Source organism: Pongo abelii, chromosome 8 (genome assembly GCF_028885655.2).
Source record: "Pongo abelii isolate AG06213 chromosome 8, NHGRI_mPonAbe1-v2.0_pri, whole genome shotgun sequence".
In the NCBI taxonomy this organism is placed as follows: domain Eukaryota; kingdom Metazoa; phylum Chordata; class Mammalia; order Primates; family Hominidae; genus Pongo; species Pongo abelii.
Window position 1 is genome coordinate 19,685,115 of NC_071993.2, and position 27,284 is coordinate 19,712,398.

Below are 27,284 nucleotides of genomic sequence, written 5' to 3' on the forward strand. Positions count from 1 at the left end.
AAAATTTGTAGAGGTAGGGTCTTGCTAGGTGGCTCAGGCTGGTTTAAAGCTTCTGGGTTCAAATGATCCTGCCGCTTTGGTCTCCCAAAGTTTTGGGCTTACAGGTATGAGCCACTGTGCTCAGCCAAATAAATATTTTATAGATATTAAAATATAATGTCTGAAAGAGAATGTACCAAAAAATAGATATTATTCATGGAAACATTTTGAAATCTAAGTTTTCCATGAATTTTATGTGTGAATTTTTTGGCTTAATTTTGGAATTATTCTATGTTGTACATATATTAATAAAGAAGGAACAATAGAAAGTAAATGGCTCAGATTATTTTCCTATATTCAGTACAATGTTATTTGCTTTATGGATGCCAATAAATATTAGATGCATTCATAATTTATTTGCTACCTACTCTTAAAAGAAAATTTATAAATATTAAATATAACATTAATGCTATTTAAAATGCAACAGAAGCTAATATTTTTGTTTACAAATTTCGTAAAGCCAAAGTCAGTTTTTAACTATCTAAGCGGTTAACTTTCTAAGAAAAAAGTAAAGCTTTTTATATTGAAACCATTTATTTTCTGATTTTTTAGTGTATTTCAACTGTATTTGTGCCAAAGTTGTGAACTTATAACACTTATAAATTAGAGCTCTTTATTATACAGTCAACTTGAAAATAAGTTACCAGTCACATTAGAAATTGGAAGAAGAAATATGGATAAATTCCTATCTCCAGTAGAGGAAGGGTTCAAAGTATATGTTTTCAAGAAGATGAGTAGTATCTGCCATATTTGTATAAAAATGTTAATATGTTATATTGTTTAAAACCTTGAAACTATGATCTTATATGATCTCTCAGCTTTTTGCAATGAAAAATAATGATAAAAATATGTATGCACACAAAAAATATGTGTGTATATATGTACACACATATATATCATAGATACATATATACACACATATTTTTGTGTGCATACAAAATAAAACAAATAAAACAGGCATACCTTGTTTTATTGTGTATTGCTTTATTGCGCTTCACAGATGTTGCATTTTTTACAAATTGGAGGTCTTCATCCTTGCATCCTGCAGGTCTATCAGTGCCAATTTTCTTTTTTTTTTTTTTTTTTTGGTCCATCTTTGCAGGTAGCATAGTCTTTTTTTTTTTTTTTAATACTTTAAGTTCTAGGGTGCATGTGCACAACGTGCAGGTTTGTTACATATGTATACATGTGCCATGTTGGTATGCTGCACCCATTAGCTCGTCATTTACATTAGGTATATCTCCTAATGCTATCCCTCCCTGCTCCCCCCACCCCATGACAGGCCCTGGTGTGTGATGTTCCCCTTGCTGTGTCCAAGTGTTCTGATTGTTCAATTCCCACCTATGAGTGAGAACACGCGGTGTTTGTTTTTTTGTCCTTGCAATAGTTTGCTGAGAATGATGGTTTCCAGCTTCATCCATGTCCCTACAAAGGACATGAACTCATCATTTTTTATGGCTGCGTAGTGTTCCATGGTGTATATGTGTCACATTTTCTTAATTCCATCTATCATTGACAGACATTTGGGTTGGTTCCAGGTCTTTGGTGTTGTGAATAGTGCCACAATAAACATACATGTGCATGTGTCTTTATAGCAGCATGATTTATAATCCTTTGGGTATATACCCAGTAATGGGATGGCTAGGTCAAATGGTATTTCTAGTTCTAGATCCTTGAGGAATCACCACACTGTCTTCCACAATGGTTGAACTAGTTTACAGTCCCACCAACAGTGTAAAAGTGTTCCTATTTCCCCACATCCTCTCCAGCACCTGTTGCTTCCTGACTTTTTAATGATTGCCATTCTAACTAGTGTGAGATGGTATCTCATAGTGGTTTTGATTTGCATTTCTCTGATGGCCAGTGATGATGAGCATTTTTTCATGTGTCTGTTGGCTGCATAAATGTCTTCTTTGCGAAGTGTCTGTTCATATCCTTCGCCCACTTGTCGATGGGGTTGTTTGTCTTTTTTCTTGTAAATTTGTTTGAGTTCTTTGTAAATTCTGGATATTAGCCCTTTGTCAGATGAGTAGATTGCAAAAATTTTCTCCCATTCCTTAGGTTGCCTGTTCACTCTGATGCTAATTCCTTTTGCTTTGCAGAAGCTCTTGAGTTTAATTAGATCCCATTTGTCAATTTTGGCTTTTGTTGCCATTGCTTTTGGTGTTTTAGACATGAAGTCCTTGCCCATGCCTATGTTCTGAATGGTATTGCCTAGGTTTTCTTCTAGGGTTTTTATGATTTTAGGTCTAACATTTGAGTCTTTAATCCATCTTGAATTAATTTTTGTGTAAGGTGTAAGGAAGGGATCCAGTTTCAGCTTTCTACATATGGCTAGCCAGTTTTCCCAGCACCATTTATTAAATAGGGACTCCTTTCCCCATTTCTTGTTTTTGTCAGGTTTGTCAAAGATCAGATGGTTGTAGATGTGTGGTATTATTTCTGAGGGCTCTGTTCTGTTCCATTGGTCTATATCTCTGTTTTGGTACCAGTACTATGCTGTTTTGGTTACTATAGCCTTGTAGTATAGTTTGAAGTCAGGTAGCGTGATGCCTCCAGCTTTGTTGTTTTGGCTTAGGATTGTCTTGGCAATGCGGGCCCTTTTTTGGGTTCATATTTTCTAACAGTATATGCTCATTTCGTGTCTGTATCCCATTTTAATTGATTCTCACAATATTTCAAACTTCTTCATGACTATTATATCTGCTATGGTGATCTGTGATCAGTGATCTTTGATGTTACTATTGTAATTGTTCTGCGGTGCCATGAACCATGCCCATATAAGATGGTAAATTTAATTGATAAAGTTGTGTATGTTCTGACTGCTCCACCAATCAGTCATTCCCCCATTTGTCTTTTCCTCTCCTTGGGTCTCCCAATTCCCTGAGGCTGAACAATATTGCAGTTTGGCCAACTACAATAGCTTCTAAGTATTCTAGTGAAAGGAGGAAATGCAGATCTCTCACTTTAAATCAAAAGCTGGAAATGACTATTAATGAGGAAGGCATGTTGAACACCAAGATAGGCTGAAAGCTGGGCCTCTTGCTCTAAACAGCCAAGTGTGAATGTGCAGGAAAAATACTTGAAGGCAATTAAAACACTACTCCAGTGAATACACAAATGATAGGAAAGCAAAACAGCCTTATTGTGGATGTGGAGAAAGTTTTGACATATGTCTGCTGAATCCTGGAACTCAGAGGGTCAGGGTTAGAAGACAAGAATAGATTGATAACACTATTATTTAGTGCTTTTGAAATCTATCCAGACTTTCTGACAAAATGGTGCAATGGGTTCATTATTTGACACATTCCCTCTGCTCCAGCCTAATCTAGCGCAAAGTTCTAACTATCTTTAATTCTATGAAGTCTGAGAGAGGTGAGGAAGCTTTGGAAGAAAAGCTGGAAGATAGCAGAAGTTGGTTTATGAAGTTGAAAGAAAGAAGCCATCACCATAACATGAAAGTACAGGATGAATCAGCAAATGCTGAGATGGAGAAGCTGTACCAAGTTATCTAGATCTAGCTAAAATCATTGATGAAGGTGGCTACACTGAACAACGGATTTTCAGTGTCGATGAAAGCGCCTTCTATTGGAAGAAGATGCCACGTAGGACTTCCACAGCTAGAGAGAAGTCAATGCCTGGCTTAACTAAAAACTAAATATTTTCTAGTTATTATTTTTTTAGGCATGAGGCTGTTGCACATTTAATTGACTAAGGTATAGTGTAGACATAACATTTATATGCACTGGGAAACAAAACAATTTTATGTGACTTGCATTAATGCAACATTAGCTTTATTATGGTTATCTGGAACTGAGCCTGCCATATTGCTGAGATATACCTGTACATACTTCTTCATTTTTAATAAACATTATCTTTAAGATTTTGCTTCAAGAGTTTATCTTATAAGAGTTTGAAGATTGTTATTTCCTAGTTTACTTGGTTTGCAATGTAATTTATCTTGGCTATGTATATCCTACAATGATTTAAACGTTTGGGAAAGCTGAAGATCAGTCTTCTCCTGAAACCCTAGACAATTTCTACCATTTGATTACAGATTTTTTTTTTTTTTTTACAGAATCTTGTGCTGTTCCCTGGCTGGAGTGCAGTGGCACAATCTTGGCTCACTGCAACCTCCACCTCCCAGGTTCAAGTGATTCTCCTTCCTCAGCCTCCCAAGTAGCTGGGACTGCAGGCATGAGCCACCAATCCTGGCTATTTTTATTTTATTTTATTTTATTATTATTATTATGTTAGTAGAGAAGGGGTTTCACCGTGTTGGCCGGGCTGGTCTCAAACTCCTGACCTCATGTGATCTGCCCACCTCGGCATTCCAAACTGCTGGGATTACAGGCGTGAGCCACTGCGCTACTTCCTTATCCAACCTCCCTACTCAAAAGCAACCTGCTGTACTCACTGAACCAATAGAAAACATTGATTTTCCATCTGTAGACTTTATTCCTACTTTACTATATGGCTTTTCTCTAGAAATATTAAAATTTAAAATGTATTTCAATATTCTGGTCTTAACCTTCAGTCTTTATAGATCTCCATATGCTAAAGGAATTTTCGTTTTTATAAATTCTTATCTACAACAATGCTTTGCCTACTAAGTTTGACCTTATGGAATTTCTTTTCTTATTATTTGAAGCTGTTTATCACTCCTATATTGTTGCTCTCTTGTCATCACCATGTATGATTCTAGTCGTTCATTTTTAAATTTCTCCCCTGAACTCTACATTCTCAGTTCTGAGACACTGTGTTACATGTGGTGGAAGCTCAATATTTTTTGGGGTGAATTGATATTCTAGCACCTTAGGAAGAATTACTCAATAAAGAGTATTGCCTAAATTTTTCGGAGTCAGCATTTTCAGTCAATGAAGACACATATTCTTAAAAACACTATTTTTTTATGTCCAACTTTAAAATATATTTTAATGGGCCATTTTCAAAATTAATTGTGTCAATTACCTATGATAAGTAAAATAAATTATTTGTTCCAACCCATAATTATACTGGAAGAAAACGATAATTTATGAAAGAACTGGCAATATCTGTATAAGAACCATATATGGGGACATTTATTCTTGGGTCATTTAAATAATTTACTTTGAAAAGGTTGTAACTTCATTGTCTTTATTCATGTGCAAGGAATTTTTCAGACTAATCCTCTTTAAACTTTTAGTAGCAGGTTTGGAGTAAAATGTTCAAATGAGAAGTTGTATATGACAGCATTAAGTAAATCAGAGGAAAACAAAGCTGTTCTTGTTGAACCTGGGTTAAGTGCAAGACAGTTCTGACTATCTACTGCTGCCTTTGACATATTTCTGCTGAACCCTGGTACTCAGAGGAGCAGGGTTAGAAAACAAGTATAGATCAATACCATTATTTTTTAGTGCTTTTGAAATCTATCCAGACTTTCTGACAAAATGGTGCAGTAGGTTCTTGCTTTGACACGTTCCCTCTGCTCCAGACACATCACAGTGCTAGAGAGTAGAGTTATACCATTAAACACTCTGAGAAACAAGATGAAATCACCACTGGCACAGACCAGAACCAGAGGAGAACCAGAAAAGGGATCAGGCCTGCAACGCAGGCTTCTTGGCTTCCAGGTCCTGAAGCAAGCAGGATAATAGAGGAACCATATTTCACACTTGATGGCAGCCTGAAATGAGAAGTACCCATTTAACTCTAACACATAAAAACCAATGCCAACCATAGCCTCTTCTTTCTAGGATGTTGTAATCCTAAAGAAAGGAAGAAGATAATACAATTTTAGAACTGAAAACTGGGCTTCCTAATAGACAAATCAGATATAATTAAATTAATCAAGTTGTATACAGAAAGGTAAAGTGCTTTGTAAGACTAGGTAGCCATTGAACAGGCATCAGTGCTCTTGATGGGCATCAATAAGGACACTTTTCGAAACAACTGAAGTCTTACGAGTAATAGCATCTGTATGCTATTGAAATGTTTGCCTATTGAAGTCAGATCAGTGTCTGCTTGCATTTCATGCAATGCATTTGATGATATGTGTAATACTACATAATGCATGTATTAGCACAGGCTGCCATAAGAAAATAACACACACTGGATAGCTAAAACAACAGGAATTTATTTTCTCCCACTTCGGGAGGCTAAAAGTCCAAGATCAACATGTAGGCAGGTTTGGTGTCTCCTAAGGCCTCTCTCCTTGGCTTACAGATGGCTGCCTTCTTGCTGTGTCTTCACGTAGCCTTTCCTGTATGTCAGTGCATCCCTGATGTCTCTCTCTTCTTATAACCTTTGTTACCTTCTTAAAGCTGCTATCTGTAAATACAGTCCTATTGCGGGTTAGGGTTTCAAGATATGAACGTCGAGGTGAGGACACAATTCAGTCCCTAAGAATGCACGTCTGGGAAGTGATTCTTCAGGCAAATGTGGTTTTTCTTTCAGAAATTTTTAAGTTAATCCATTTGAAATATTCTTCAAAAAGAACTGTGTTCTAAAATATCAGACTAGAAAAAATCAAGAGTAATATAATAAACTGTTTTATATTATTTTGTTGTGAGAATTCATTGGGACAAAAAAAATTCATGCTTGCATCCCTGATCATTATTCCTTTTTTTGCAGCCAACAAGAGCTGTTCTAATGGAGCTCTGGTGTGTGCCTCCTCTAACAGCTGTATCCCAGCCCACCAGCGCTGTGATGGTTTTGCCGACTGCATGGATTTCCAGCTTGATGAGTCCAGCTGCTCAGGTACCCCATTTCCATTCAAATAGTCTTGTGATATGAACCAGCAACTTAACCTGCAACACAATGAAAATATTAAAACTTGAGGTTTTAAATAATGGCAAGCGTGGAATAATTGAATTTCTATTCTTCGTTTGGGGGCAGAAAGAATGTTGACATTAATTGCTACATGTCTAAAAAATTATAAACATATAATGGGCTCATGCTAGTTCTACACAATGTTTGATAAGAAAAGAAAAATCAAATATGTAATTTTAACGCAATGTAATTTAAGATTATTAGCATTTAATAATCTCTCATCTGAAAATTGCTTGGTTTCTATAGTAAGGCAACCCTATACAATCTACTGCTATTATTTTATTTTTAAATTGTGGTCTTCCTTTGTCCACTTCTTTAGAAGAGTTTTCTATTTGCGTAATCTAGTTACATATTTAATAGTAAACTTATTAAACGTTAGCTTGACTTCTAAACATTTTTCTTTCTTCTGACCTTGGAACATTTATACAGCATAAGAACTGACAGTATATATCTGTCATTATACTTTTATCAAAACTGCTTTAAAATTTTCTAATTTATTGTAGCCCTTTGTTAACATCTCTCCTGAGTAAATGATTTTTTTATTTCACATAGGGGATGTATAAAATAACAGACCATTAAAGGTAATATGATTTTGTCCTAACTAAAGGTAATGTAAATTAATTATAGAGATATATTCAGTGAAATTTCCTAAATAAGTTGGAAATATTTTATATCAAAACTATTTAGGAAAATATTCTGTATCTTTCAAGAGAGGAGAACTTTATGAGATATATGGTAGAAGCATGATAATTGTAATCCAACCACATTGTGAAAAAGTCTTATTTTTTAATACACTGGAGGTGAGTACTCACATACCACTGCATTTTATGAGTACAAAAGCAAATGAGAAAGTGACCAGATCTGGCCCCATAAAATGTGCAAAGATGGGTACTCTTTGTCACTTTTTCTGCACTCAGAATGCATGTACTTCAGATGAGATACCAGTATTATTTTCTTTCCAGAGAGTAAGAAAGCCATTACTGAATAGCTCCATTCTTTGACACTATTAAGACACAGTATTTATGCCAGACCCAAACTTATTTACATAAAGACAAGATTATCTTCAGCATGGTCCTATATGAGCACAAATATAATACGTTATAATCTGTTATCTTCTTTGATATAATCTACTTTTAAATACAGGATCAGAAAAACAGAAGACTTGTCATTCATACCCAGCCATAGACAATCTGTAGGTAGTACTATAGAACACATTTTTGTGTCCATCCCTTTTCATCACTCACCAGTCATGTTTACAGTTCACTTACAAAGTGTAGGTCATGTTGACACAGCTATTGGGTTAGAGTAAAATAAAGAACTAGTGAAATACAGTTTTCAGAAATAAAATCCCTATTATATTATGTTTTATCTGTTTACATGTTGTATGCTTTTTGGCTTGTCAATCAAATATAATAAAGCCAAGCTTCTGTTTTTAAGATATCTTTAAGCCTGACCCACACTAAAGATTTGTCAGTGTACATTACACATTACTCTTTCTTTCCAACATTATATTCTTTTAAGGTCAGCATTTAATAGGCTTTTGTGAACCCAATCCTTACAGCATCCAATAATTCCCATAGTGGTCTCACCATGGTCAGAATCTGGCCTCACCTACCTTGAGGTTTAAGTCATAAACAAAAACATTAAGCTCGGGCACTGTATGGATGTTGCAGGCTACATATATGTCAATGAATCCTGTTCATGCCTAATTTATATTATAAAAGTATATTGTTTTCAAGTTTTGGTTGCTTTGCAACCAGAAATTATTGGCCAGCATTTGTCTGGGTAAATCTAAACTGAAAGTGTTTTTCTAGTCATTTGTGGTAGTAGAGGTTAATAAAGCTTATGCTAAGGCAAAACTATAATTATGATAATCATTCATTTGAAGGAGAATTGGGAAAGGACACTAAAAATGTAAAATTGTAGGATGGGACATTATAAATATAATACTTAACATAATAAATATTGACAATGGTGGTGATGATGATGATGATGCAGCTTAATAAAGTCTCAGAAGTATTTAAAAAACAAACCAAAACAAACACAAACACTTCTCAGGCAAGTAATGTGGAGCTACTTCAAGTTTGTTTATTATTATTATTATTATTTTTTAATTAACACATTATAATTGTACATATTTATGGGATACAATTTGACATTTCAGTGCATATGTTTTGTATAATAATCAAATCAGGGTAGTTAGCTTATCCATCACCTCATGCATTAGTTATTTCTTTGCGGTAAGAACGTCGAAGAGCCTCTCTCCTAGCTGTTTTGTAATATACAATATCTTATTATTTATGCATTACCCTACTGTGCAATAGAACACCAAAACTTATTCCTTCTATCTAATAGTAACTTTGTACCCACTGGCCAACCTCTGCCTGTCCTTTTCCTCCCCTCTCCAGTCACTGGTAAGCACTGTTCTATTCTCTGCTTCTATGATATCAACTTTTGAGGTTTGATAGATTTTCCTGCAGTCCCTGTGCCAGGATTTCAAGATAAAGAGAATAATCTCTTCCCTCTGAGACTTGCTTTGTTGCACAAAATCTTCGGGTAGACTCCTAGGTTGTATATATATCTTCAAACTATATGCAGATAATTGTGTATATGCATACTTATCTGGGACAGTACATAAATGCCACATGATTTAAAGAGGTTCGTATGCCCACAGCATCAAAAACTGCAAGGCGTTGTAGAAATTCTGAGCTAAATAGCCAATCATTTGACATTTTTACTCTAACAGGCTTTGGAGTCAGAAGACCAGGGTTTAGTTCTAGTTCAGATGCTTCTTTGCTATTAACTCCAGTAAGTTACATGAACCACTTGAGGCCTCACTTTCCTCCTCTGCAAAATGAGGATAATTATGGTATATAAGACACAATGTTATGAAGGACTAAGTGAGATAACACATGTAAAACTCTTAGGCCAGTCCCTGACACATAGCGGGCCTTACGTAAATGGTAGTGGTGATGGTGATGGTGATGGTGATTATAACCACAAAGGAAGAAAAGGAAGAGAAGAAGGAGAAGATGGAGAGAACAAGGTCGAGGAAACTAGGTTTCATAGACAATGCAAATACTCCCCCCCAGTATAGAAAGATGATTGAGAACAATTATTTAATACCTTATACACACCATTCACTAGTATAAAAATTCTAAGAAATTTAATTTCACCTTCCTAGAAGTCCTATAAGAAAGTGATATCATACATATTTCTACATGAAAAATCTTAGAGTACCTAGCTCAAAGTCCCATAACTCTTAAATGACTGAGCCAGGTATCATCAGGGTACACCAGGACTCATGTGGTTATCAATCTTCCCAGCAAACTAGTATATAGCACCTGTCACTTCCCTAGTCTCTATGTACCTTAAGGGGGAAAAATGAGGGCTTACTTGCAAATTATTTATATTTAAGTTTTAAAGTTACTATTGTTTTTATATGCATGTTCCTACTTTTCCACTGACATATATCAGAATGGGATTCAATGTGAAATACTCAGAATGATATTTCTGTGTAATCAGTTGTGAATTGTATTGGCCTCCATACACATATTCATAATAACCAACACAAAGGGGTACAAACCAGAGAGACATTGCTGTGGCTAAAGATTGGGAACCTCTGCTAATGATAATATTATCCCATAGATTCCCAGTTCCCATATTGGGAATTATATCTACTTATCTCTTGGGAATACTCAGCCTCTTCATGGCTAATTAGCCATATCCATCTCCTTCCCCGTTTCATTTGCTCTCTGCTTAAAATTGTTTTGAGTAAATCAAAGCTGAAAATACTTTGTGCTGTGTCTTTCTGTATTACGGATAAAGAACCTGGGTTTAAAGCAGAAAGTTATAAAATCTTATCACAGAGATGAACTGTGAGTTTTCTGCCCTGCAAAACAACAGGATTCACCTCTGGTTCCAGTGAACATCTGTGTTCTTTGCACTGTGCTCCACTATACAGCATAAAAATGCGTATTTAGATTCACACAGAATCATTCTGATGTAAAGCAAGCTTATGTTTCATTTTCTGTAATAAATTTAAATATGAATGACCCACCCAAAAATGGGCAGCTCTCCTGTACTGTTTGTTTTCTGATACTCTGCAGTCTCAGACACTCTTCTCATTTTTCAATAAAACAGAATCCATATTTGAGGAAGACTGAAATTATACCTAAGATCAAAAATAACAATAAAACAGCTTATCTAACAAGGTTTATACCAATTTATGCTTTATCATCTTGGTGGCTATTCTTCAGTCAAACCAGCAAATTCCTTATTTGTAAAGGAGAGCTTATGTTTGTTCTGTTCAGAGGAGCATGCCCCCCAGTCCTGAGGTATGGAGCTCCTTACTCTCATCTTTGGCACCTTACTCCCCTGTTTTATGTAATTAGTTAAATAAGGAGGACTAAGGGAGGGCAAGATGGGAAATACATCCCTGGGAAAACAAATTGCTGATTTTTTTTTAAACCAAAAATGTTGCCAGACTCAAGATATATTTCAGTTTTGATCCTAAACGGCAACTTCCCTCCTTCCTTGCTTTCCTCTTTCTTAATGCCTGCTATCCCTTCTCTAGTGTGCAATGACTGCCTTTATTAACCCATTTTCACACTGCTATAAAGTCATACCTGAGACTGGGTAGTTTATTTAAAAAAAAAAAAAGAGGTTTAATTGGCTCATGGTTCTGCAGGTTAGACAGGATTCTGCTTCTAAGCTGGCTTCAGGAAACTTACAATCATGATGGAAGACAAAGCAAGCACATATTCACTTGGCCGGCAGGAGAGAGAGAGAGAGCGGGAAGTGCTAAACACTTTCAAACAACCAGATCTCATGAGAACTCTATTATGAGACAGCACTAGGGGGATGGTGGTAACCTATTAGAAACCACTCCCATGATCCAGTCACCTCCCACTAGGCCCCACCTCCAACACTGGGGATCACAGTTTGACATAAGATTTGGATGGGGACACAGAACCAAACCTTATCACTGCTTAACAGGCTACTCTCTCATGCCACCCTTTCCTTGTATGTTTTACTTCAATACGTATTGCTTACATAAAATTTCTAGTTCTCTATTTTCTCACTATCCTTCATGATTATCATCATTTCTCTGTTCTAGTAAATGTTTTCTCTGTCTCTGCTAAGATTGGGCTTATCAAAGACAAGGAGCATATCTATGTACCAGAAACAATAATCTCAAAATGACTTGAGGAAAAACCCTGAACAGTGGTGCTATCTAAAAGGCAGAAAAAAAAATATGAAGAAAGACCACAAATCTATATCTCTACTTCATATTAAATATTTCATCTGAGGTTCAGACCTGCAAATTCCAATGCCCACAGGTTGGGTCACTTCCACTTGGATGCCCCTTATGCACTTAAAATATAACATTATCTTTTCCTTTAAAAATCTTAATTCTCCATAAATCCCCCTCGGTGAATGAAACCACCAACTAGCCAATGACCCAGCCAGAAGTGTGGACATTATCCTCGACTCTTCCAAATAGTCACCGAGATGTTTCAATCCCAATATTTAAATATCTCTTAAAAATTCGACAACTTTCTACCCCCAACCCCTCCCTAATCCTTTAGTTCAGGCAACCATTATATTTTTGCTAGTTTATTACCAAAAAAACTCTTAATGGGGCTCCCAAATTTTAGTCTTGGTCTTTCTGTTGACTTGACACACTGCAGCCAGAATTCTAACACATGAAACATGGCACTTTCCTTCTTAAAATCTTGGCCCTGCTGGGCTGGTGTGACCCAGAAACTGTGTGTCTCTGAATTTTTTCTACACTATCTTTGTATTATGAGCAATTCAACCAGTCTGGGCTGTCTTCAGTTCCTCAAACATGCAACACCCTCTTCTCTGGCCTCTGGATCTTTATGCTCACCTTTACACACACACTACCACTACTGCCCAAATAAATGGCTGCTGATTCTCTCTGGAAAGCTTTGTCTTACTCCCCAAATGTGACCAAAGTGCTCTTCTTGGTGTTCCCATCACCCTTAGAATATCCATCCCAATAGAGTAATTTCATTCTGCATTTTAATGCCACACTCACATTTTTTTTTTTCATCTGGAAGGACAGTAGAAGCAGGAACCCTGGCTGTATATCTTTTAACGTCAACATTTATTAAACTCATACTATGAACTGGTTGTTCTTCTAACAGTCTCACAACCCTATGAGATAGTTATTATTTGTTAACCTTGTTTACAGAAAGCAAACAGAGGCACAGAGAGATTAACTACCTTACCCAATACTACTCAGCTAATAAATTGAGCTGAGAAGAGCAATTGGGCTCCTGTGCCCTCAGTATGAACAACTATACTAAGATGTCTATGTTATTATTATATTTCCAGTGCCCAGCCCAGTGCCAGACATTTTATAGGTGCTCAGAATAAATTTGTTCAATTAAAATTAAAGACAGAGGAAATTTTAATCAAGTGTTGGAGCTAAAGTAACCCAACAAGGGAGGACTGGTATTCTGCAAGAAAGGTGTTGAATTATACCCCATAAATATGTACAATTGCAATGCGTTAAGTAAAAACAAAAGGCCTAGGAGCAACTTGGGTCTTAACTGAATAGGGGACTTGACAGGCCTTAGTAGGTCAAGATGTCTCATGAGGGAATAAGGAGGCAGTTCATATGAACACAACATCAGGAGCTAACTGTGCTAACCACTCTCACGGTAGTTACTCTATGAAGATATTTAGCTTCTTTTTAACCTATAAGTAAACTGCCTTTGAAAATAAATGCTCTTGTTAAACTGGAACTAGAGAGCGACACAAGCAGTGAAATAGGAGGACCAGGGACAAATTTGAGTTATACTGACATTGATCATGGATGCAGAGGTAGGACATCTGCATGCTCATAAGTGAGTGACTTATCAAAAAAGGCTTTTGCCTGCCATGACATGAGGACTGTTGTGTAGAACTACAGAAATATTTCAGTTAACAAAACACTTTATTGTCATCACAAATATGTCATGCAGACACATTCTAAATAAGTAGATGATACCCAATCCAGGGGAGAAGTTCTAGTGTTCTAAAGCACTGTGAGATGACTATAGTTAACAATAATATATCGTACAGTTTCAAATAGTTCCAAGGAGGATATTGAGTGTTCTCAACACAAAGAAATGATAAATGTTTGAGATGATGGATATGCTAATTTCCCTGATCTGGTCACTATACACTATCTATATACATATAACTTTGTACTCCATAAATATGAAAAATTATTATATGTCAATTAAAAAAAAAGAGGTCTGATGCGATGGTTCGCACCTGTAATCCTAGCATTTTGGGAGGTCAAGGTGGCAGGATTGCTTGAGGCTAAGAGTTTAAGACCAGACTGGACAACAATGGCAAGATCCCATCTTTACAATAATTTAAAAATTAGGCAAGTGTAGTAGTGTGCCCCTGTGTCCCCAGCTATTCAAGGCTGAGGTGGGAGGATTGCTTGAGCCCAGGAGGTTGAGGCTGTAGTGAGCTGTGTTTATGCCACTGCATTCCAGCCTGAATGACAGAGCAAGACCCTGCCTCAAAAAAAAAAAAAAAAAAAGAGAGAGAGAGAGAAAGAAAGAATGGCAAAAAATAAATAAAAATTAAAAAATTAAACAAGTAAATAACTTTTTAAAAGTCTTCTCTTTTTGCGGATTATTCAGGCACGCGAAGGGCATGAACACATTCAGGGCAGCAGGGGCCAGTGAACAAATTTGAAGAGAGTACAGGAAAGTAGCCTATGGGAATTCTTTTGCTTTTTGCACCTGGAAAGGAATTTACTCTCAGAGATTAGATTTAATGTAATGACAAGTAGTGATATCTTCTTCTTCCTCCTAATACTATTTATAATTAACTGGTGTCTTTGTGATGCTTCTTTTTAGAATGTCCATTAAATTACTGCAGAAATGGTGGGACTTGTGTAGTGGAGAAAAATGGTCCTATGTGTCGGTAAGAAGCATTGTTTAATTTTTTTTTAAGATTTTTTGGAGCTGGCTTACTTATTTTTCTATAGGCTGATATAATAGAGCATCAATCAGTTTGTGGTTAGTAAGGTAAAAATAGTGGATAATGGCACTATTTGCATTTATCTGTCTGAATAAGGTAAAGGAATATGTGAGTGCATTTCAGAGAAATATCTATTATTTATTATGATTGTGCATGTTTTTCAACATTTTATATGTGTAATATATAATTTTAATAATACTCACTATTCCTTGCATTTATTATTTCTGTCAGGTTTTTAAAAGTTTTTTTCTGATATATCTTTCTATTTCAGATGAACTTTGTGTCTGTATTTTTCTTTTCATTTCAATGTTCTTATTTCTCTTTAACAAAGGATGAAATTAATTTATAAATAATATCATTTGCTGGTTTATGCAGTGGGTATTTATAAGTAAAGTTAAGGTATAGATAAGAAATACATGTGCATACTCAAAGCAAGAGTAAACAAAAATAGGCCTTGTGATTTCTTTGGGGAAATATTTATATTGCATATCAAAGATGGCTTGATTTCTTCTCTCACACTTTGGGGAATTGTGCAAAACAGTTTCAAAAACTCCAAAGGAAATGATGCATATTTCATTATATTTGTGTTTATGCCTTTATAATTTAGCAGACCAATGGATATATCACTTTCCTTATTAGAAAACTCATTGAAGGTTGCTATTCAAGTCATTACAAAACACACAAAGGTATCTGAAAGACAATGATTAATAGTTGTTTGAGTCCTTATTTCTGTCTTAATCAACACACATAGTTTAGAAAAAGTAATTTATTCCTAAAAAAATAAAAAATTCTACCAATTAAAACAATAACAAAAATTTTATGATGGACCATATTTAGACACTGCTTTAGTTTAATATTGTTGAAATGTAATTACTAATGAGTTTCTTGGAATTGTTTTCTCTTTCAATGCTTTACATAATTTATTTCTCAATATGTCAACAAAATTATACTTTCCCCATATCAGTTTCCATGGAAATTGATTTATCAGAAATTATTACTTGATGGAAAGACAGGATACATAATATTAATTTCTAAAATCTCCTGAAAGAAGTTTGAATGATGCCAAAAAGTTTATTAAATATCAGCTGAGTAGATAATATTATTTAATGTCAACTGCTTACAGTAAAGAGGTTGATTTTTGTCCACTTTAATCCTGACAGTTAGGCCAGAAAACTCCCAGAAAGAGCAAGAAAAGAGCTTTACATTCTTGGCAACACTCTCGTGGTCTTAAATAAACTTGAAAAATTAAAATCCAGATGGTGAAGTCTTAGACTTCTCTCAAATGGGAGAACTCTAAGGTGAGGGAGATGAGACAGAGAATTGAGAGAAGAAAGGAAGTCAATGGAGAAAAATGTAGAAAGGAATTCACTGCTAAGAAAGTCAATCAAATATCCTAAAGTATTATTTTTGATAGCAAATAATACTTTACAAATAGTGAAATAACTATAATGAACATCAATGCAAACAAATGTTGGAATTAGTGCTGTCTAGAATGTAGGTATGAAAAAATGACTTTTGAAACTTTCTCCGTATTGTAATAGCTTAGCCATTTCATTCAAGTTTTTCTTTGTTTAAAATTATGTACTAAAAAAGTAATATATGTGGGTTGTCATGAGTCTTTTTAAAATATACAGTAGTTTATCAGGCAAAAAGTGGAACTCTTGACACTCAAATCCTACACTGTAGTAGTAAGGTTTGTATCCATTTAGATATATTTTTCTTTACACAAGCACACATACACACAATTTTAAATTCCTAGATCCCTTATATATTCTTCTAACATTTATTTTAGGTTCAAGGTTTATTTTAGGTTCAAAATCTCCCATGACAAGTTTACTTATGTAACAAACCTACATATGTAGTTTTATTTATCAAAAATTTACTGAGTTAAATATTTATTAAGTAAACTCATCATGGGGGATTTTGTACAGATTATTCCATCACGCAGGTACTAAGCCTAGTACTCATTTTTTATTTTGCCTGACCCTCTCTTTTCTCCCACCCTCCATGCTTCAGTAGTCCCCAGTGTCTGTTGTTTCCCTTTGTGCATCCATGTGTTCTCATCATTTAGCTCACACTTGTAAGTGAGAATATGTGGTATTTGGTTTTCTGTTCCTGCGTTAGTTTGCTAAAGATAATGTCCTCTGGCTCCATCTATGTTCCTGCAAAGGACATGATCTAATTCTTTTTTTAAGGCTGCATAGTGTTCCATGGTGTATATGTACCACATTTCCTTTATCCAGTCTACCACCGATGGGCATTTAGATTGATTCTACGTCATTGCTATTGTGAATAGTGCTGCAGTGAACATACGTATGGAGGTGCCTTTATGATAGTAAAACTTATATTCCTTTGGGTATATACCCAGTAATGGGATTGCTGGGTCCAATGGTAGTTCTGTTTTTAGCTCTTTGAGGAATCACCACACTGCTTTGACAATGGTTGAAGTAATTTACACTTTCACCAGCAGTATATAAGTGTTCCTTTTTCTCCACAACCTTGCTAGCATCTGATATTTTTTGACTTTTTAATAATAGCCATTTTGACTGGTGTGAGATGGTATGTCACTATGGTTTTGACTTCCATTCCTCTAAATGATCAGTGATGTTGGGCCTTTTTTTCATATGCTTATTGGCAACTTGTGTGTCTTCTTTCAAAAAATGTCTGTTCATGTCCTTTGCTCACTTTTTAATGGGGTTGTTTGTTTTCTTCTTGTAAATTTGAAACCCCTTATATTAAAAAGGCACTTTAACCTGGAATTTACAATAAAGTGATAATCTTTACTTTTCACCTTCTTGTCTTGGCAGTGTTTACAGTGGATTGCCCTTTCTCATTACCTGATTTCTGGGATATCACTGACCATGCCTGTTACTCTCCTTCACCCATTCTTTTTCTTTCCTGTTGTCTAAATATTGGGACGTTAGACGATGCTTGCAGTTTCTCTTCTGTTTGTCTACACTCGCTCACTCTCTAATCTTGTCTAGCCTTGGACCTATGAATAAAATCTGTAGACTTCGAATACAGCTTACCAGCAGACCAGAGTTCGCATTCTTAGATTTAACCACCGACAGGACGCCAGATCTCATTCAGATTTTATTTGGATATCTCCTAGGCATCACGAAGTTCACGTGTTCTAAAAGACCAGTTTTCTGGACAGGCCATGTTCCTTTATTTCTCCAAGCTTTGAATAAACTGATCCTTCCGTCTAGAACTTTCTCTTTGTTTAACCTATTTGCCCAGAGGATGCCTTTTCATCCTTTAGATCCAACATAGGTGATGTTTTTTCTGGGAAGCCGATTCCAGCCAGGGAGGGTCGCTTTTTCCTCCTTCTGGCTCCTCTCCTCTCTTGCTTCCGTTTCCACAATATTTTATGAGTGTTAGTTTTACAAAACTACCTGTTGAAAATCAGCCCTATCTATCTAAAAAATGCATTTCCAGTAAAATTCTGTTCTTTATGATGATCAGAATTTGTTTTGCCCAACTTTTTACTAGTTTTCATTTTTAAGGATACCTCCAACAATTATGGTCATTGAAAAAATATAAAATATGCTGACTTCTTACAAATTATACATTATATAAATTAATGAAACAGGAATGAAAAATGTTTAAAACTAACACAAAAGAGGAAAGAAAGGAATAAATAATAGCACAACAGATCAGTTGCTTTTCTGAAAGAAACATCTATTGTAAAGTGTAACATTATATACTGACATCATTGCATTGCTAGTTTTTCTAGCTATTAATTCTTATTTATCTTTTGCAAGAATTTATATTTCTGATCTGATAATTTGTTCAAAATATCAAAACTAAATTACTATCTCACAAATGTGACAACTTAAAAATGTCATGGTTAATAAAAAGCATTTCATCCAAATAAGGGCCAGGTTCAGTGGCTCACCCTCACCCTCATAGTCTCAATACTTTGGGAGACTGAGGCAGGAGGATTGCTTGAGCCTGGGAGGTAGAGGCTGCAATGAGTCTTGATCGCGCCAGCCTGAGTGACAGAGTAAGTTCCTGTCTCAATAATAATAATAATAATAATAAAATATTATTTATATTTTGTGGCAGAAAAAGATTAATAATATAATCAAAGACCTTAAAGTATAAAATAGATTAGGATAAAAATATGCCAAGAAGAGAAATCAAAGTATTAGTTTAAGGAGGAGAGGTACATTTAAAATTTTTTTTACTTATTTATTAACTTTTATTTTAGGTTCATGGGTACATGTGTAGGTTTGCTGTCTCACAGGTGTGGTGTACAGATTATTTCATCACCCAGATAATAAGAATAGTACCCAATAGGTAGCAGTTCTATCCTCACCCTCCTCCCACCCTCCACTCTCAAGTAGGCCCCAGTGTTTGTTGTTCCCTTCTTTGTGTCCATGTATATTTGATGTTTAGCTCCCAATTAAAATGTCTAACTGTTAAAAACTTTTAGGTATTTTGTATTGAAAGATGACGTATATTCAATCACCATTGTAATTGCATTTTTGATGTCCACATTTAAGAGAGTGATGTCAGTTTCATTTACAGTAACCTGGAAATTCTATCTTTTGCAATTGATTAATATTAACCTGAAAAACATTAATTTTGACTTAAAATTAAAGGGGCTATGAAATTTTTCAAAAACTCCTTTGGAGAGTTCCTGGGCAAAAATTTTGAAGACCATGGGCCAAGAAAATAAACATCATGTCTTCAGTACATATTCATGACCCATCCCTAATGAATAACTGACATTGCAAGAGTTATTTCAATATGTGCTCACAAAATAAATGATGAATGAATGTAAAGTCCTGAAATTTCAAAGAAAAGCATCAATACATTGAAATATATTCTTGAAATGTATTGAAATATGAGAAAATGACCTCACCACAACCCAAACTACCATTCAAAAAAGAATTAGTGGGGGATTTTCCATGTATGCAACAAGAAGTATTGAGTAAGCATATGATGTGTTCATTATACTAAAAAGAAATTACTCTCTAGTTTATAGGATAGAGCAACTACCAAAAAAATAAAAAAAATCATCTATTAAAGAAATTCCATTTTACTGCAATGACAGAAGAGGGTGCTCTTAAATTAAAAATCTTGTAAACTATCTCAAATTTCATCAAATGAAGAGACAAATGAAATTTTCATTCATACAAGGCCTTTTTTAAAAATAAAATTCAGTTAGAACACTTCCCCTCCCCACCCAAAAAACAACAAAGAAACATGGTGTAAAAAATAAAATACATTAAGACCTTGAACTCCAATTCCAAGCTAAATTAAATATTATTTATAAAACATATAATTGGGGATATTTGAAAACAAATACATGCAACACTTTAATTTAAAAGTTTAAAGTCTAAGTATAAAAATAGGTAAAAAAAAAAAACAAACAAAAAAAACAAAAAAACAGTAAGAATCAGTTGAACCCCAGGAAATAAATTGGCTGAATTAACCGAATTGCTTGAACTCATGAAAAAATGAAATTGAAAAAGTAAAGATTAAATTATCATTTTCAAACGATGATATATTCAAATGTAAATGTATTAAGAAATGTTTAACAAAGGTGGAAAAATAAGGAAATGGAAATGAGATAAAATAAGGAGAATCAAAGAGAAAGTAGTTAAAGTGGAAGAAAAAGAACATGCATATGATTGGAGTCCCTAAAGAAGAAAATGAAATAGTAGAACAGAACTAACATTTAAACCATAATTCAAGTAAACTTTTTTCAAGAAATGAAAAGAGACCTGAATTTACATATTGCAAAAGTCAGCAAGTACCTGAAATTTTTAACACAAAACCAAAAACTCTATTGTATATCCTGGTAAAAATATTTAACTTTAAGATACAGAAAAAAAATTTTTCATGGCCTCTAGGAAAAGAACCAAATAACACAAGAGGACAAAGAATTTGGTTGGCATTAGACTTCTGAAAGCAAAGAAACAAAGAAAACTCGTGATTGTCTCCAGAGTTGTGAAAAAGTCTTTGAAAAAAATTAACATCCATTCTTTATATTTTAAAAAGAGGCACTATGGAAAATGTAAATTGATGGATATTTTTTAAGTGTGGTAAACTCTATATTCCCTATTCCTAAATGTAGCACCTCCCTTAAGAGAAAACCATAAAAAGCACTTCCATTAAAGTTAGAAGCAAAGCAAGTATAAACACTAGTTTCACTGGTATTTCATATTGTACTGGAGGTAGTCACGAATAAGAAAAAAAATTATTAAGAATCAGAAAAGAAGTTATCATGATGATCTATCTGAAAAACCCTAGAGAATTGATAAAAGTTAATTCAAACAATAAAAACAATTAGTAAGTTGGTTTGGAGGATATGAAATTAGTATTCTTAGATTAATAGTCTACATACATAGACAAAACTATTAAAAGGAAAAAATGAAAAACAAAACTCTATTCACATTGACAACAAAAGATAAAATATTAGAAATACACTTAATAAAATAAAAGCAAATCTATATAATAAAAACAATCTGGAAGAACTTAAACAAGTGGAAAAACATTTCCTTTCCTGGATAGTTGACTCAACATCATAAAGATGTTACTTCTCCCTAGGTAATTCTATAAGTTTAACACAATCTCAACAAAAAAGACCTACAAGCTTTTCATAGGGGTAAATAATTAGATATTCCATTCGTATGGAAAAATAAGTGGAACAATAGCTAGTAAAACACTGAAAAAAAAAACAAAAAACCCAAGCTATGAGAATCTGAGTAGCTATGAGAAGCTATGAGAATATGAGTACTACTGAGCTTCATAGCTCAGTAGTACTGAGCCTACCAGTATCAATAGAATAAAGCTCTTATTATTAACCAGTATTATGCAGGCATTTGAATAGACAATTCGACATTTCAGACTAGCAGAGTAGAAAGTTAAAAAATGTATCCAAGTACAAATGAAAATTTAGTAAATGATAAAGATGGCATCTCAAATTTCTGGACAAAGATGAACTTTTTAAAAAGGAGTATTGGGGCAACTAGTTAAGTATTTGGAAAAAGATAAAATTAGAGCCATACCTCACACTGTATATACACAAAGATAATCTTCACTTAAATCAGAGTTCAAAGTGAAACCATACACACTATATAAATACGCAGTAAATTTCTTATATTATGAATGTAGGAAAAAGCTTTTTTCAATGACTCAAATGCAATTGCATTTGAAGACAGATAAAGTTAATTACATAAAAATTTATTTTTAAAAACCTTTTTTAATGACAAAAAATACCACCATAAGCAATATCAAAAGATAAGTGGCAATCTGAGGGAAAATACTTATGTTGCATGTATCAGAAAAAGGACAAATATCCCTAATACATAAAGAACTATTTTAATATACAGGGAAAGCCCGAATATCACAGAGAAGAAAGAGATAAAAAATTCATTTTAAAATATAGAGAATGATGCTTGTATTTATCAATGTTCTTCAGAGAACCAGAACCAATAGGATATGTATAGATATATAAGCAAAGATTTATGATGAGAATTGGCTCCTGTGGTTATGCAGGCTGGGAAATCCCACAACATGCCATCTGCAAACTGAAGAAGCAGGAAATACAGTGATGTAATTCAGTCCCCGTTTGAAGGACTAAGAAGAACCAGAGAAGCCAGTGCTGTAACTCCCAGTCCAAGGCTATAGGCCTGAGAACTGGGGATGGCTGGTGTACATCCAAAATCCCAAGACTGACAACCAAGACCTCTGATGTCTAACAGCAGCAAGATGGTTGTCCCATCTCAAGAAGGAACCAGTTCCCCCTCCCTTCACCTTTTTATTCTATTTGGGCTCTCAATAGGTTGCATGAAGCCTCCCCTCATTGGTGAAGGTGAATCTTTTTTACCCAGTCTACTGATTAAAATGCCAATCTCTTCTGGAAACATCCTCACAGACACACTCAGAAATAATATTTTACCACTATCTGGGCATCCCTTAGCTCAGTTAAAACATAAAATTAACCATCACAGTGCATAAACATATGAAAAAAGATTCATTTATTTAAAAAAGCAAATTAAAACAATGCTAAGATGTCATTTCTCACCTCTTGAATAAGCAACATATTCTGATAGCAAAGATATGAAGAAACACACACTTTGCTAATTGCTAATGCAAATTGGTGTAATTCTCGTGGAGGTGAATTTGGTAATCTATAACAAAACTACATATTCATTCACTTTGGGACTTAACAATTCCATTTATGGAATTTATTCTGTAGGCACAGTTCTAACACTATGAAAATACATGTCCATAAGGCTACTCACTCTGTTGCTTTTGTACTTTGAAAATATTGGAGACATCCTAAATGCCCACGGATGAATAATCTATTATATGATACACCAACACAATGGAATGCAAGGGAACATAGAACAGTTAAGAAGCATTCCTTGGGCCAGGTATAGGAAAGTTATTTTCTGTGGAAAGCTAAAGGAAAATGAAAAAAATATAGTTATCATCACTGAAACTGTTCTGCAGCTTCCTTTCCTTTGACTCAAATTTTAAAATAACCTAAAAAGTGTGTTATTGTTGATAATTACATGTCATGTGTTTGACATGCCTATGGTCATGGCATAAACCTGTGGAGCAGATAGTAGTATGTGTAATTTAGCAGTTAAGATGAGGAGCATTTAGGCCGGGCATGGTGGCCCACACCTATAATCCCAGCACTTTGGGAGGTCAAGGCAGGTGGATCACTTGAGATCAGGAGTTCGAGACCAGCCTGGCCAACATAGTGAAACCCCATCTCTACTAAAACTACAAAATTAGCCGGGGGTGATGGCATGTGCCTGTAATTTTAGCTGCTCTGGAGGCTAAGGCAGGAGAATCACCTGAACCTGGGAGGTGGAGGTTGCAGTGAGCTGAGATCGCACCACTGCACTCCACACTCCAGCCTAGGTGATGGAGTGAGACTTTCTCAAAAAAAGAAAAAAAAAAAGATGGGGAACATTTAGATGAGGCTGAGCACAGTGGCTCACACCTGTAATCCTAGCACTTCGGAGGCAGAAGTGGGAGGATTGCTTGAGCCCAGGCTGTAGTGAGCTATGATTGCAACACTGCACTTTAGCTTGTGTGACTGAACGAGATCCTATTTTAAAAAGAGAGAGAGAGACATGAGACATGGTGAAATTAAGTACTTTTCCCAGAGACAAAAAATAAAACAGAGCTAGAGTCCAGAATCAAACCTAGTTCTCAGGCCATGATCTATGCTCAACCTTTGTGGATGTTGCCTCTTTGGAGATCTGACTAGATGGCTTATGATTCCAGAGTTCCATGATACTATGAGGACAAATTTGAATAAAATGCCTTAAAGAAAATCTAAACCTTAGCTTTATTTGCATTTGGCTGTTTCCTTTTCTTTAACGTACTGTGCAGTTTTGTTCCTATGAAAATTCATATGGTTGCTTTTGCCTATTTTACGCTTTCCCACCTTGACTAACTGAAAAACTCCAGATTTATCCTTTACTTCCCAGTTAATGTAGAATATCCTCTCTAGAACATTCCCTGAACCCATAAGCATACAGATCATATCCTGTGTGCAGTGCAGTGTACAGAAAAGGAAAGAGATATGATTCTAAAAACAGGCAGACCCAGGTTTGGATATGAGCTCCACTGCTAACTAACTCCATGACTTAAAAAAATGACCTAACCTCTCTCTAAGGCCGAAGATGAAAATGGACATTTGCTTAAAACTCACCTTCTCTGCCATGTTGAAGCTGTGAATTAAAAGGGAGTAGTGCATTTGCTGAAATATATCATTAATAATTGTTTTCTTTACTGAAGAATGTTTTTTAAAAATTGTGTATCTAAGTGGGAGTCACTAGTAATCTGTTTGCCAATTGCATATTTAACATCAGCTAAATCATCTCCATAGCAACCAACAATCATTCTTTACTAGGTGGAATACAGAACAAATCATCAAAATTGAAGACCATGGCCTCTGCTGTTATTTTTTTCAAATATAACATAGTATTCAAGTGTTAAGGACCAACAAAAATCCTCATAATAACATGGGAATGTTTTGCAAAGAAAAATCATTCAAAAGTTTCAAAAAGTCAATTTAAAGTGGAGAATATTTAGATATCTTTTAGGTAATAAGCGTGAGAGGCCATGCAGGGTGGTGCATTATTTTCAAATCCAACTTATGGAAAAGACAATTTTGTGGAAGAACATAAATTACTAAAATTGGCCCAAGAATAGGCATAAAAGTTGAATACATTGGTGGACATAGGAGAAATATGAAAGTCAAAACTGTAGTCTCTCCCTTCAAAAAATTTCAATGTGTTTTCTGTCAAAAAACTGAAGGCATTTTCCCTTAAAACCAAGATTTTTTTTTTTTTTTAAGTCAGAGAGATCTGCCAGGCCTTAGATTATTCTATTTGCTCATGGGGTTTTAGCCAAAGGTACAAGCCAAAACAAGTAGAAGCTAAACATATTGAAAAAGAAGAAACAAATATTTTTGCAGATATTGACAGCCTAGGAAATCCACGCAAATGTACTGCAATACTATTAGATTGAAAACAGGGTTCAGCGAGATAGATGGACATAAGATAAATATAAAAGACTAGGTGAATTTCCTTTTCACCAGTAGTAACAATAATTAAACTTGATAATTGGAAAAGGGCTCCATTCTGAAATAGCAGCAATTATTATAATATATAGAGGCCTATACTGAATAGTACATGCGCATCACCCACATAAAGAATGCTAAAAAGCACAAATGAAGGACCCTCACAGAAGACCTAAATAAATGGATAGAAAAAAAAATGAACAAACCACTTTCTAGGGTTAGTAATTTTCAATATTGCACAAATGACCATTAGCCAATTAATTACATTGGCTAATTAAATCTAGTTAATAATTTAGATTTTTGTTTGATTTTGAAATAGGCAGATGGATTTTAATGTTCACTTGGAAAAATAAATAAAACTTAAAGCCAAAATTATGAAATGGTATTTACAATACTTGACAATAGAGCTTGCTATAAAGTCATTGTAATAAATATTATGAAGCTGGAACAGGAATAGACAAATAGACACTTGGGAAAGAATAAAAAGTCTATAAATAGCTTAACGTGGTTACATAAAATTAGTATAAAATAGGTGGCTTTCAAGTTAATGAGAATGGATGAGTTGGAATATGTAATAATTGATATTACGATAATTGGTTAGCCATTAATTTAAAATGTAAATTATTATTGACATAACACACAGGAATTAACTTCAGAATTATTAAAAATATATAGAGAGGAAAAGTATAAAATTTCTTTGGGAAAATAGCTTACAAGAATATTTTAAAATCTTGAAGTATGAAGGTCTTTTCTAAGCTTACTAAGCAGCCATAAAGTAAAAGATAAACAGATTCGAAAACTTGATCACGTGGATGATTCTTAAAAGTATTCAGTGTGGTAAAAGACACCATAAACAAAATTAAGAAAAAAACAACAAACAAACAAACAAGCAACAAAAAAACAATAACAGGGCCAGGTGTGGTGGCTCACACCTGTAATCCCAGCACTTTGGGGGGCCAGGTAGGGTGGATTACATGAGGTCAGGAGTACAAGACTAGCCTGGCCAACATGATGAAACCCCATCTCTTCTAAAAATACAAAAATACAATTACAAAAATATACAAAAAATTAACCAGGCGTGGTGGCAGGTTCCTGTAATCCCAGCTACACGGGAAGCTGGGGTAGGAGAATCACTTGAACAAGGTGGGCAGAGGTTTCGCAGTGAGCCAATATTCCACCACTGCACTCCAGCCTTGGTGACAGAGCGAGAGTGTCTCAAAAAAAAAAAAAAAAAAAAGGAAAAAAGAAAAAAAAAACAATAACAGGCCAGGCCAGGAGGAAAATATACAGGATACACTACAGCTAGGGATTAGTCATAATATATACTCAAACAATAAAAATTATGTAGCAGATAAACTAGACACACATTATTTACAGAAAAAGGAAAATAAATGGTCAACGCACATCTGAAAAAAATTCAAAACAAAATTATGTAACAGATAAACTAGACAAACATTATTTACAGAAAAAGGAAAATAAATGGTCAACACACATCTGAAAAAAAATTCAACCTAATGAATAAATAAGTGCAAAGTAAGTCGTTGATATCTTGCTTTTACCTATTAAAGTGACAAAACATTTTTTGGTAACGTCCATTATTTGTGAAACTATAGAAACACTGTCCCTTTTATATATAGCTTGTGGGACTATAGCTTTTCTAAATATACAACATGGAGAAAAATACAACTTTTTGAAAAATAAAGTGGCAATATTCATTCAATGTTTTAATATACACATTCCTTAATTCAACAATCTCAATCCTAGGAGTCTAGCCTACTAACATATTAACAAGAAATACAAACACAAACGTATTGCTCTCAGCATTTTGCAATAGCACCATATTGAAAACACAACTAAG

The 27,284-nt window shown here is 34.7% G+C and overlaps 1 protein-coding gene across 1 annotated transcript in view; it reads left to right on the forward strand.

Annotated features, from left to right (window-relative positions):
* The window catches only part of MALRD1 (MAM and LDL receptor class A domain containing 1), a 678,818-nt gene that overhangs the window by 543,855 nt on the left and 107,679 nt on the right, over positions 1–27,284 (forward strand). The window contains exons 35-36 of the mRNA XM_024253733.2: positions 6,652–6,777; positions 14,739–14,805. Coding sequence (XP_024109501.2) covers positions 6,652–6,777; positions 14,739–14,805 — 193 coding nt within the window. The remainder of the gene's footprint in view (positions 1–6,651; positions 6,778–14,738; positions 14,806–27,284) is intronic.